Source organism: Delphinapterus leucas, chromosome 6, assembly GCF_059928025.1.
Source record: "Delphinapterus leucas isolate spDelLeu-1000000601 "Yukka" chromosome 6, BTC_Dleu_Yukka2, whole genome shotgun sequence".
Lineage (NCBI taxonomy): Eukaryota > Metazoa > Chordata > Mammalia > Artiodactyla > Monodontidae > Delphinapterus > Delphinapterus leucas.
The window spans coordinates 109,926,178-109,939,876 of NC_143134.1; the positions used below are offsets into that span (position 1 = coordinate 109,926,178).

A 13,699-nucleotide genomic window follows, 5' to 3' on the forward strand; every position below is an offset into this window, starting at 1 on the left:
TGTTATTTGGCACAGTTGATGTAAAGATACTGAGATTATCTAGGTGAACCTAATTTAATTAGAGGTGTCCCTTTGAAAGCAGAGAGTTTTCTCTGGCCGTTGGCAGAAAGAGAATTCAGAGAGATCCAAAGCCTGAGAAAGACTTGCTGCACCTCTGTTCCTTTGAAGATGGAGTGGTCCATGTACCAGGACTGGAGAATAGCCTCTAGGAGCTAAGAGTGAACTCTGGCCAATGACCAGCAAGGAAAAAGTGACCTCAGTCCTATAGCCATAAAGAAGTGAATTCTGCCAACAACCAGACTGAGCTTTGAAGTGGGTTCTCGACATCTTCATTTCTACTTGTGAGACATCAGCAGAAGATCCAGCTATACCAGGCCCAGCCTCCCGACCCATTGAAACTGAACGATAATAAATGCATATTGCTTTCAGCCTCTAAATGTGTGGTAATGTGTTACAGAACAATACAAAACCAATATAGTTACTCTGGCCAAGACACACTCTGTTCTATTTTATTCTTTAATAAAATGACAGGAATCGATTAGATGATCTTTTAGGTTCCCTGACAGCCACGACATTTTATGATTTTGTCATTTTAGGCCATTTAACCTTCCTGAGCTTCAGATTCCTAAGGTAAAGCACAGGTGCAGAGGCCCAGTCCTGTGCCGGTTTTCTTTTACCTGCTAGAGCTCAAGATCTCTGTAAACGGAGGCACCCCTGTCTTATTCATCATCTACCAAGACCTCATGCATAATGCCTGGCACTTAGTAGGTGATCACTGAATGTCTGCTGGATGAAGGAATGCATGGATAAATGGATGAAGATTCAGTACAAACATTAATGTACATATTCTTTGACAAGAACAAAGGGCTATGCTTATATAGGATGGCAACAAAAGAAGGGGTATTATCTCATAATGTTGGACCAGTCATTAATTTCTGTAAGCCTTAGTTTTCTCACCTGTACATGGGGAGTCTAATCCTTGTTCTAGCTCCGCCCAACCCCCAGGTTATTATAACAATCAGCCCTTTGCAAAATAAAATAATCTATGCGTAAGGTATCTGTCTTATACATAAGGTATTTGTCTTAGTAATAGTTTACTTTTTAGAATTGGGAATATATCTAAGCCAAATGAGGTAAATTTATTCCCTAATTCTACCAGAGACTGAGTACCTTCCTGCTGTTATTTTGGCCGCTGCTGGTTAGCAGTCTTGCCACCTCTCAGCAGGAGTTCTACATGCTGGGATACAGAGCCATTAGCATCTGTTTAAGCAGAGGTGTTGGGAACTCAACTCGAAGAAGTCTGGCTGAAGGATGAGGATCTCTATTGTCAGGAAATCACAACCTGTGGTAGCACACCAAATAATCTGGGTCATTGCCTCTTAACCTGGAGTAAATCATTCTTTTCCAAGGCCCTGTGCTGAGGAACCCAATCCCTTAAAAAGAATTCAAAAAGAATGGTTCTATGGCCAAACAAGTTTTTAAAAAATATGCATATGACCCCTTCTCTATTTAATTATTTTTTTCATTCAACGTTTCCTAAACTTATTCAATCAAAGACACCACTTCCTCCCCTCCCCCTATCCCTTCCCCCCTTCCCAATATCCTATCAGTTTCCTCAAGGGAGCTAACTGGTGCCTGGTTTGGACCAAGTGCACATATTGTGAGATGAGAACATATTTATGGCAGTGAAGAGAGGCTTCTAATCCAAGGTTAGTTCGGTCCCCAGACCAGCCATATCAGTTATCACCTGGGACCTGGGACCCAACCCAGATCTACATAAGGAATCAGAAACCTTGGGGTGGGGTCCAGCCATCTGTGTTCAAAAGGCCCTCCTGGTGACTGTGATGCCCGCGCCAGTTTGAGAACCACTGCCTTAACCCACAGATCTGTGGTAAAGCTCATGTCAACACAGGACATTCTCTCTACCCCAAGTTCAAAGCATCATCATCCCTCAACTTCCGTCTCAAATGGTCCCTCACTTCAGTTCAGCAAATGCTGTGTCATTCTATGCCAGGCACTTTACCTGTTACTGCGGGGCGGGGGGGCGGATACACTGGTGAACAAGAAAAACAGGATCCCTGCCCTCACAGAATCTGTCGTCAAGTAGGGGAAGTCTAGGATTAAACACACAATTGCAAACGTGCCAGGGGGTAGAAAAAACTTCCACTCAGGATGCAGTAAAGACATACTGTTGACAGTGCAACCTGGTCCAGTGTGTCAGGACAAGCATCACTAAGAAGTGGGGGTTTGATCTGAAATTTAAAGGATGAATAGAATAATCCAGGCAAAGAGAAAAGGGGATTCTTAGAGTCTTCCCGACAGGAATACATTTCTCTCCTTTCTTACCTTTACTGCTATTCAAATTCCATGTTTATACAATGGGAAGCATAACAGCATCTATTTTACAGGGTTGTTGTAAGGATTCAGTGAGTAAATTATGTAAGGCATTTAAAGCTGTGCCTGGTACATAATAAATAGTCATTATACATTATTATTATCATTATTTATTATTATCATGGCGAGTTAGTAGGAATAAGAGCTGCTGTCTCAGGACAAGCTCCTGAAATTGACCTGCCTGTAAGTGACTTGGCACACAACTGACACTCTCCCTTCCATCTGATCAGAGTGACGTGTGATGCTCTTGGCACACTGAATAGTCATGGCGGGTCGGTTACCCACCTACAAAGCCCACGTGCTTCTGGTCCCTCCAAGTAACAAGCACATTTACCAAGAGTCGTTTTGTTTGTTCCCAAACCTGCTTATGCCAGTTGTATTTGCTATTATGTTCCTGAGACCAAAGTATTCTAGGAATGTGTCTTCTACTTTATGAAAAGTATGTTTAGATCTCTATTTTTGTGTTTGGAAAATAATTGTAAAACGCTACACAAAAGCATAAAAATGTCTAGGGTGAGAAATAATATTAGCTTATAAATTGTATTGGCTTAAACACTAAAGATGTAAGCAAATTAGCTTTAAGTATGCCATTTAACTATCGCTCTCCTTTTTTCCAAAGCGATTAAAAAATTAAACTTTTTGAAATAAAAACAAAGTCAAATAAATCAATGAAATGCGAGCTTTTTTCTGTGGGAACTCATTTGAATTCTGTGGGAAAATTCTATAAAGACCAGTTGATGAAAGAATTGCCATCAATTTAAATAAAGGAGAAGTACCTGGAAAAGACTGGGAGGGCTCATAAAAATCTACAAACGTTTAGGTGTTGCTTCTTAAGAGTCTGTAAACTACTGCTCCACTTTGAGTAAACCAAAGTTGGAAATACTATACAATTACCGGTGTGGTTTATGCAAGAAAGCCAGGAAAACATCAAATGGAATATATTATACAAACACCCTCAAAAAAGATTTTGGCCCTACTTCAAGAGGCTGGCCAAGAAATATATATTTATATATTTTAAGTTAAAATAAATTGTGTTTATATATATATGTGCAGCATTGCATACATTTTAGCGTTCCTTATTTTAACTCTTTATATGAATTGAGAAATTACTGGTTTCGAAATCTGTCTGATAAGGAGCCTGTGCTTGACTTCTTACTATGTGCTTTTAAGTGGCATATATGTTCTTTTATTGATTTTCCGATGGTAGGTATCATTTTTATCTCCACCATGTCAATTGGAAAAATGAAGTTCAGATAACTTAATACTGTACCAACGTTCCATTGTTAGTAAATGGCAGTCTACACCTTGGTCTGTCAGATTCCAGAGTCTAAAGCCTTAAGTATCTGAAATTTCATCGCCTCTCTACTACGTTATTACATTTTGTTGGGCTCATGAATTATTTTCTCCAATGGAAAGATCTGTGTCTTAGAAGCAGAAATAGTGTCTTCATCAAAAATCTAGCATCCACTACAACTGTGCTCTTGATTATATTAACATTGCATCTGTGCATTTCTTTATAGGTTATGAAGAGTTTTCACATATAGTATCCAAATTGACTGAGACATCAACTCCATAGGGTAGCTTTTCTTATTATCCTGATCATACAGATGAGGAAACACAGGGCTCAGGTAGGTTTCACGATTTTTTGAGGTCACACATCTAATAAGTGGGAGAGCAGGGACTGTCAGCCTAATAAACTGACACTGACTTCAGCTCAATAAAAGATAAGAAGTCACACCCCTCTGCCCCCCAGCAGGAGTCTGTGGAGATTAAATCCAGAGGCAAGTAAGTATAGGGTTCAGAGAGAAGAATCAAAATCAGTGTGGATATTGAAGGTTCTCATAATAGAGATAACGATTATCCTGGTAGCTGGACTTTTTCCATAGACACCAATTAAACGCTGTCTGGAGCAGGAAGTTTGTAAAAAGCTGACATGGGCTCAGAAGCTATGGCCCCACGATTGAAGCCTGAGGTGGATGCCCCCAAGAGATCTTCATCTGAACAATGCATAAGTACATTGTGCCTGGCTAAAGCCCGGGTGCTGGGTCAAGTCCACGTGAACATGAGAAGTACAAAGAAACCGAAGACCAGGAGTCATTGGAAAAATGCCAATAGTGATACTGCCTGCCCTCAAGTTAAAGTTCCATGAATCTCCTTTGTCTTACAATACTATAACCTCTACAAAAATCGGGACAAGGTGTGGGGAAAAATATCAAAGCACTTAGTTGGGGCTAGGAATTTCTTTTCATCTCACTGAATTTAGTAAACTCTTGGAAGTGTCTATTTTTGTCCTTTTTTTTTTTCACTAGGGCGCATTTCCCAAAGTAGTGGACTTAACAACAGATCCCTGCAGAATTTGGATGCAGGTCAATTAAAGACAATCTCAATTTGCAGTTTCCATTTTACTGCCTGGACTGTCACAGTCAGAGGGCCTGAATTTTAATCACGCTCTGCTCACACATTCCCAGAGTGACCTTGAACACGTCACAACTCCCTTTGGCCTTAGTTCCTTCCTTTGTAAATGAAGAAGACAATTTAAACCACATACAATGTACGTGAAAAATCTGTAGATTATTTGTATGGCAATGCATACAATTTTAAAATATTGTGTCAACATGTTTTGGGGACCCCAAGTAGAAAATAATTTATTTGCCCATTCATTGAGCACATTTTTTAAAATGTGTGCCAGTTACCATGCTAGGAAGTTATACTGTTAAAGTGATAAAAAACATGGGTCCAGGTGCGTACGTGGGGCTGACGGTCTCACAGGAGAGACAGGTGTTAATAACTGGGTAAACAAAGGTACAGTGGTAAACTGAGATTTGGCCTTCATTTGGGAAGTCAGATCGCTAGGAAAACATATTAAACAAGTCCTGATACAGCCTTTCAATGCAAGGAGCACAGGCTTTTGAGCTGAGATCTGAAAGATGCATAGATACTATTGCAGGTAAGGAAGAAGGAAGAAAGCTTCAGGGAAGAGCCTGCGTGAAGCCTATGGGGTGGGAGGAGTGTGCACACCTAGTGAATTGAAAGATTAGTGAGTTGGCTGAGCGAGCCAAGAAGAGGTATGAAACACAGAGTAAGAGGCAGGCAGAGGCCAGATCAAGACAGACCTGTAGGTCATCTTAAGAGTGTGCCCATTCTCCTAAGAGCAGAGATTAGTCACCAAAGGCTGTCGAGATCAAATTTGCTTCTTAAGTAGTAATTCTGACGGCCTCCTGGAACATAGATTAGAAAGTGATTTGAGTAGATTTTGGGAGGCTTAGCTAAAAGGCTACTGTCATTTGGGGCAAAAGATCTGAGTTTGAACTGTAGGCTACTCATGAAAATTAACTAGCATCATCAGAAAGCAATATGGTTCAAAGATTCAATTACCATTCTTGTATCAATACTTTGGAGTTGAACAGTTAATCTGTCACTCTCTGTGAGTGATATTTCTCCTAGGAGTTGGGAAAGACCTCAGAGATAACTGAGCCTAGTTGTTTTCAAATTGTTTTAGCAAAAATTTAAAAATCACCTTATTTTCCCAAATGAGTTTTAACGCAGAATTCTCATAAAGAAAACGGCTAAAGAGCTGCCCTGGTTAAAGGTGAGGTGCACCTGTTCTCTGCTCAGCCTGTACCCGCCCCTGCAAGGCTCCTTTTTAGCACCCAGCGTTCTCATTCTGAAATATATACTACAGACCCAGTGTGGACTTAGTCGGGCTCACAACAGGGCCCAGCCAGGGGGACTTGAACTCTGGTTCAAACAAGTGTCCTTCTCAAAAGCACATCCTGAGGCTAGATAATGATGCTTTGAAGACAAAGACCCCTTCGCTTGTATCTTTAAGTGTCTTACAGTGTCTGGCATAGGACGGGAGACCAGGTAGTCAGTAAACATTTATGGAATTGCACAGAAGCCAGCAGAGTTCACTGCTCAAGCTGATTTTGTGCTTTTCTTTTTTCTCTCCCTCTCTCCCTTCCTCTTTTCTTTCCTCCCTCCCTCCCTGCTTCCTTCCTTCCTTTGCAATGAGAGGTGATTTCCATCACATTGCCGTTTGTAGTTTAGGCAGGTAATCTGAACACCCTGGATCATCCTGCCTCAGGGGCAGGTAGAATAGCATAGATGTTAAGGGAAAGGACTCTGCCAGGGTTTGAATCCTGCCTCTTATTTGATGTATAATCTTCAGCGAGTCAATTAACATCTCTGGATCTTAAACTTCCCCATTCATAACATGGGATGAGTTGATGCTGCCAGGTGAGTTGTCATGATGATTAAATGAGGTGAAAGTGTGTAGGACAGTGCCCGGGGCAAGAGAAATGCCTTAGAGTGTTACCTTGAACCGAAACTCAGCCCCATTCTCTTCCTGATGAATTTAATTGCAAGTTCACCCTGCTTGCAGAGCCCCCTTTCCCAGAGCACTCAGAGTTTACACAGTGCTGGCAGACATACCATCTCAGGTGAGCCAGACAGAGACCCTCTGAGGCGGGAAGAAGAAATTATCCTGCCTGTTTCGCAGATGAGAAAACCAAGGCTCAGAAAGTCTAGTAATAGGGACCAAACTCAAAGCCCACTTCCCAGTCTTTCCGCCTTTTTAACTGCAAAACATAAGGACATCCTGGTAGCGAAACAATCCACAGGAAACTTCCCTGTGGGTCCCGCCTTTCCTCGACCTAACTGAAGTACTGTGGTCTGACTCTAGGGCCAGCTCCCGCACAAGCTAAAAGAAATCCACCACAGTATCCCTGGGACCCCCCCCCCCCCCGCCAAATTACCTAATACGTGATGGAAACCCAATCTGGTTGGGTGTTGCATTCCCCATTGGCAGGTGTGGTCTGGAATTGATCCTGCTACCATCACCCCAACAAGCGCTGACCCTTGGGGGTGGGATGGGTCTTATTTATCTTAATGCTTCCAGAGCCCCACACAGAGTAAGTTCTCAGGAACTCCTTGCTAAGTTGACCTGCACTGAACCTGACCTCTTCTCTGTACTTCCAGGGGCTGTGTCTGATGTGTCTGCCTGGGCTCCAGAGCTGATTCAGGGTTCTACAACTGGTGCCATTTCTTGAATCTCAGCACACTACATTAGGGTCTATAAAACTCTACTCCTGGTCTGTCATCACCCACATGACCTTGAGGGGCTCACCCTGCCTGTGACATCATCCTACACTCAAACCAAGGTGCCCCAACCCAGCGCAGCCGCCTCTCTTGCTTCTGCTCGCCTCCTAGAGCCTGCACAGGGCTCCTGACCGCCACGCCCACCCATGGAGTCAGCAAGACCCTTCCAATCCTGCTGCTTATCTGCCCTGTGACCTTGGACAAGTTAATTTAATTCCATCTCTGCCTCGTCAGTTTCCTTACCTATAAAACAAATCCAATCGCATCCACTTCATAGAGATAATGTGAAGATTAGATGAAAAAAATATACGTCATCATTATCATCAACACTCAGACTCGCTGCATATTACTGTGGGCTAAGCACTTTGTATGCAAAATCAGTGCCTGGTAAAAATAAGAAAAATAGCTTAACGTGTATTGAGTGTTTGCTATGTGCCAGGCCCTGTTCTAAACAGTTTATGTGGGTTCAAGCATTTAATCCTCAGAACAACCTTATGAGATTGGCACTGTTATTAGCCTCATTTTATAGATGAGAAAATTGAGGCTCAAAGGTGGTAGTAACTCCCCCAGGGTTATAAGGTGAGCAGGCAATAAATCTAGGATTTGAACCCAGGCAGTCTGACTCCAGAATCTTTATACATAGCCAGCTCTATTGCCTATTATAATAGCTGCTCAGTTAAGTGTTAGTTATTGCTCTGTGATTGTGATTATTATCATCATTCATCTTATTTGCCCTACATATAGGATAGTCACCTCTACCTCCAATTATACTCAATTTATCCTGTGGTGCTTAAACTCCAAAAAGATTCCCTCTGCCCCCCAGTGACCCACAACCCCCAGCATTCACCTGCTTGAATCTGGGCTGGGCTTTTGGCCAATAGAATACGGTGGAAGTGATACTCTCTGACTTCTAAAGCTAAGCTGTAAGAAGCCTTACCGTTTCCTCTTAGTCTCAGGAGGCTGCCGTGTTTCAAGAAGCCCAGGCCACCTGGAGAGGGTACGTGTAGAGCCAGCATCCTGGCAGCCCTGGGAGTGAGCCATCTTGGATGTCCAGTCAAGGCCCCCTGTGACCCCAGCCCCAGCCAACCTGAGGGAGCCCCAGCTGTGCCCAGTCAGTCTACAGAATCCTGAGAGTTGATAATAAGTGTTGTTTTGAGCCCAGAAATCTTGGGTGAATTGTTTGGCAACAACTGATAAGCAGAACCCCCCTTTTGCCGTCCAGCTCAATATTAAAGTTCCAGTATGCCTTCAAACCAATTATCTATGTTTGACTTCTCACTAGATTTTATAGGTAAACACGTCTTTGAAGTAACAATAAAATAATATTTATTACCCTTGGGTACATTATTAAACTGTCTGTGCCTCAGTTCCCTTATCTGTAGAGTAGAAATACTAAGATAGTAAGAGTACCTAGTCTGTAACGTTGCGGTGAGGGGGAAGTGAGTTAATTCATATGAGACGCTCAGAACAGTGCCTGATCTTTAGAATCCATATACAGGTGTCCCCTGCTTTTCAAAAGTCTGCTTTATGCCACTTCGCTTTTACAAAAGACCTTAAAAAAGACATGTTTTCACTAACCTAAAGAAATCCAAAGATTTTAGCTTTTATGAAAAAAGGTAATTGCTTCTTTGCTTTATGGCATTTCAGCTTATGAAACGTTTCACAGAAAAGCTCTATTTTCGGATAGTGGGGGAAACCCGCACTAAGTGACAACTCTCTATTAACTGAGTCAGGCTTTTTGAATTTTAAAATCTTAATCCTCATACTTAATCTGAAGGCTAGCGTAATTATCCCACGTTGCAAATGAGGTACATAAAGCCCTGTGGCTAGTAAACGGAGCCAGGATTTGGATCCAGTCCGTGTGCTGCTAAGGACCCGGGCTCTTTCCCTCTCCCACCCCCGCCCAACAATGCCACCCTTCTTGACACAAGTGATGGCATCAGCTTGGTGGACTCAGCCCCCGTGGAGCCCAGGACACAGACAAACCGCAGCAGAGCAAGTGGTTCATTTGCAAATTCCAGCTTGCTCAGCTCAGGTGGCCCAAGGTCCCCAGTGTTAGCACCTCTGTCTGACACTGCTTCGTGGCAGGGAGGTGCCCTGCCTGCTGGTGTGAGAAACGCTCATTAAAGCCTCTGGTTCAGATGGCAGGAAGCAGCCCACAGCCAGCAAGGAGGTTCAGTTCTCCTGGGAAGGCTTCAGACGAATCAGCACAGCTGCATTTCTATGTCCCCTGCCCACCCCAGTATCCAATACATACTAAATGAATATAATTGAGTGACATGCCAAAGTGGAATTCCAGGCACCCTCTCCAGGTGAGTGAAGGAGGGATGTAATGATTAGGGCAAGTTTTCTTATCTCAGGAGGAGAGATGACAACACTGCGAGTTCTTTCTTTGCAGGTCCCAGCGGTGGCAGGGTATTTCTAGCTGTCTGTGCCTTGCAGAGGAAGAGCGAATTACAGATGTGGACAGGTTTTGCACTCAGAATAGTGAAGCGACCTGCTCAAGGTCCACAGCTTGCTAAGGTTAGGGTGCAATCTCATCCAACCCCCGATTCTGTTCCGTGTTCTTCCCGTTACCCGATTTTGTCCCTCCTTCCTCCCTTCTAAGGCCTGTCCAGCTCCTCTCTCCTCTGGAGCCCTCCTGAGCCTTCCCTAGACCCAGTGTGCTCAATGGTGCTCTATACTCTGTGCCCTGGGCACTCTGCTCACCTTTAATCAATGTGTCTTCCCCGTGTCTTTGGGCTTCTGGACTTTCCACTTCATTCTCTGGAGTGACAACCAGCAACACGGACAGGTGCTTTTGTTTAAAGTCTGGTAATGGTTAAGTGTGAACTCTTTTGCCCAGGTGCACAGCCAGTGTGGTCAGCCTGGGGATGCACCATTTCTCCACTTAGGGATCTGATCAAAAGCCACCTCTTGTGGTGTCTAGGCTCAATTATATCCCCCCAAAATCCATACAGTCGTCACCCACAGTATCTCCGAATGTGACTCTATTTGGAGATAAGGTCTTTAAAGAGGTAATTAAGTTAAAATGAGGTCATTGAGGTGAGCCCTATCCCAATAGGACTGGTGTCCTTATAAGAATGGAGGATTAGGACACAGATACACAGAAAGAAAAGACCCTGTGAAGACAACACAGGGAGAAGATGTCCAGCTACAAGCCAAGGAGAGAGGCCTCAGGAATAACCAATACCTCAGTCTCAGACTTCCAGGCACCAGAACTGGGAAAAAATGCATTTCTGTTGTTTAAACCACTCAGTCAGTGGTTTAGCTATGGCGGCCCTAGCAAGCTAATATACGTGGGGAGTTCTTCCCGACTGCCAACAGATCTCCTCCTCACTCCTCCTTTAAGAGACATCTTTCACGGCACTGTTACCGTGTTCACTTCCGAACCTCCCCCAGTGCCTGATGCAGGTCACTTGACTGATGCTCAGTGGGTCTAAATGGAATCCACTTCAGACCCTCACTCATGGTGGCAGTTTGGGCAATTGTCACAGATGACAAGGGAGCTGTTTTGTGACTGGGCCCCTTTCCTAGTCCCTGGTTCTGCAGCATTTCAACAAGTAAGCCACTGTCGGCCGAAATTCCATTTGTTTCACAATGATCACAAGCTAGATGAAAAGAAAGCGGCTCCAAGTTGGGGGGAATGGGGAGAACAGAGATGAGCATGGACGAGTGCAAAAGGAGAAGGTTTTATTATGGGAAATAGGAGAAAATCTGCTGACTAATGTGTGGGTTTTAGGTTAATGGGAACTTAAAATAAGGGGCCCTCCATATTGGCTGCTATAATCAGCAAGGCCTTCCTGAAGGAGGCAGCATGTGATCTGAGTCTAGAAACTCGAGAGGAAAATGAGGGCTTGGGTGAGGGTGGTCGGTACAGAGGAGGACTTTTTTTTAAAGAGTTTGGTGCTTTTTAAATTTTGAGTGCATGTAGAGCAGGGTGATTAAGAACACAGTACTTAGAGTCAAAGAGTCGGGGTATCTTGTCTCTTGTTCTTATATCAGCATCGTTGACTTTTGGGGCCAGATCACTGTTTGTTGTGGGGACTGCAGTAGCACTCACATGTGTTATGACACTCAGAAATGTCTTCAGACCTTTCTAAATGTTCCCTGGAGACAAAGCCACCTCCATTGAGAACTACCTACTTACACTGCTGTTTTGGACCAATTCCTTGCCCTCTCTGAGCTTCAGTTTTCTAATCCGTACAATGCGGGTAGCAATTGTGGATAAAATATGTGGCTGACACAGAATCTGTTAAGTGAAGCTGACTTAGCCTCAGTCTTTTTAAGAGTGGATCTATTTTCATTGAATAAAGTTGAGTGTGGAATCCCCAAACATGAAACAGATGAAAGCATCAGCGCTCTGGCAGACGCAGGGCGGACAGACCCAAGCCTGCTTTCCTGCTCTTCCATGATGCCTTCATGGAAACCCTGGAGACACAAATACAGAAAACCCCCAGATGTAGCTCATGAATGCCCTGGGAGAGTGGAGTCTGAGAGACTTGGATTTGAATTCTCGCTCCTTCTCTGTGGGTCCCTGAGAAAGTTGATAAACCCTAGGTGCTATGAGGGCATGAGCCCTGTTACTGGCTTGTTCACCCCTGTGCTCTCCATCATTCTTCAGAATACCTGGTACATCGCGAGCAGGGCTGGGACTAGGGTGAGGCCAGCGAGGCAGGTAGGCATTTGAGGAGGCGCTCCCTCTCAGGTGAGGACCCTGTCCTCGCATGACCGGGGGAGGGAGTGCTTCCTTCATGGTAGGTGCCTCCTTTGCTTCACTCTACTCCAGCCCCTGAGCAAAGGCCCTCAGTCAATAAATTGTTTGATTCATCAGTTAACCCAGTTTCTTCACCGTTAAGATGGGGATGCTAAAATCTGCTTTGCCAAGTAATTTTCAAGTTAGGTAATACATTTAAGCAACCAGAAAAATGTCACATAGCAGTCAGGGCTACTGCTAATTTCCTTCACCTGTCAGATGGATCAGACAGACTATAGAGGCTGAAAGTTCAGGGTATTTTCAGGAAACAGAAATCCAGTGCAGCCAGAGCCAGTAGGGGAGAAGCCAGAGACAATCGAGAAAACTGTGGGTCAGGACCATGCAAGGCCACGAGCTCCAGATACATCTTCTGTAGTACATGTGCCCCTGCACCAGGTCTGAGCCTGTGGAGGTGGCACGTGGGCCAGCACTTACCTCTCTCTAGGCAGCTGGTGGTTGGGATTGTGGCGGCAGCGGACGCTGAGGCCGAAGAGCTTGCGGGCAGTGCGCTGGATCTTCTGCCTCTGGGCCTCCATGGCGCTCTGCAGGAGCTTGTAGCGGTTCTGCAGGTCCCAGTCGTTGCCCCAGTGCTGATGGATGCTCCCAATGGTCAGGAAGTGGTTGCTAGGGAGACGCTTCATGAACGATTTAAACTCATCTAGCAAGAGACAAAGGCCAAGAAGGCGGGCTGAGCATGACACAGCCCCCATCTGAGGCGCAAGTGCTTAGCCCCATCCACAAGCAAAGCAGGCGCACAATAAAGCCAACTTGTTGGTGGCCTACAAACATGGAACTAGCCTGCTCCACTCCTAGCATGCAGTGAAGAGGCCACTGTGTTTTCATTGACGGGTCTTTTACTTTGCTACCGCAGGAGTGAACCTGCATCCCGCATCCTTGCTTCAGACAGGGCTGCCCAAACTTCTGTCATTTGAATGCCAACTTTATGACATTCACTTGTACTTATCTTTGAATCAATTAAAACAAATTTTTATCCAATCCAAGTAGAGAATCACTATCAGATGCCCTCGGTAGAACGGGAGCTATAAAATAAAGCTGTAAAAATGAATACAACCAAAGTGATATTAATAAATTCTAGCCAAATGCTGTGGCCTGCTAAATGACTGAACCCCTGTGCCTGCTCTCACTCTGAAATTTAGGGAAGGAGCAGGTGATAGATGTGAAAGCAACTGAGACATTCTCTTTGATGTAATCTTCAGGATCGACAGAGAACTGACATCGATCACCCTCCCCACTGTGTGCCCCATTCTCATTGGAAGCTGCATGTGTGGACCACCTTACATCAAGTCACATTTTGGGAAACTCCAGATGGGGACGAACTCTTGGGTCTCCTGGGTGAAGATTTCTGCCTCAGTTTGTGATGCTGAGTTTCAGTGTGTCAGTGTGTGCTACAAGGTGACACAGCCTTAGAAGAAATTATCTAGGTCAGCTTTC

General features: G+C 44.4%; 1 protein-coding gene across 1 annotated transcript in view; it reads right to left on the reverse strand.

The window, feature by feature from the left end:
- BRINP1 (BMP/retinoic acid inducible neural specific 1) overlaps nucleotides 1–13,699 on the reverse strand; it is a 128,814-nt gene that overhangs the window by 13,669 nt on the left and 101,446 nt on the right. The window contains exon 6 of the mRNA XM_022578901.2: nucleotides 12,683–12,905. Coding sequence (XP_022434609.1) covers nucleotides 12,683–12,905 — 223 coding nt within the window. The remainder of the gene's footprint in view (nucleotides 1–12,682; nucleotides 12,906–13,699) is intronic.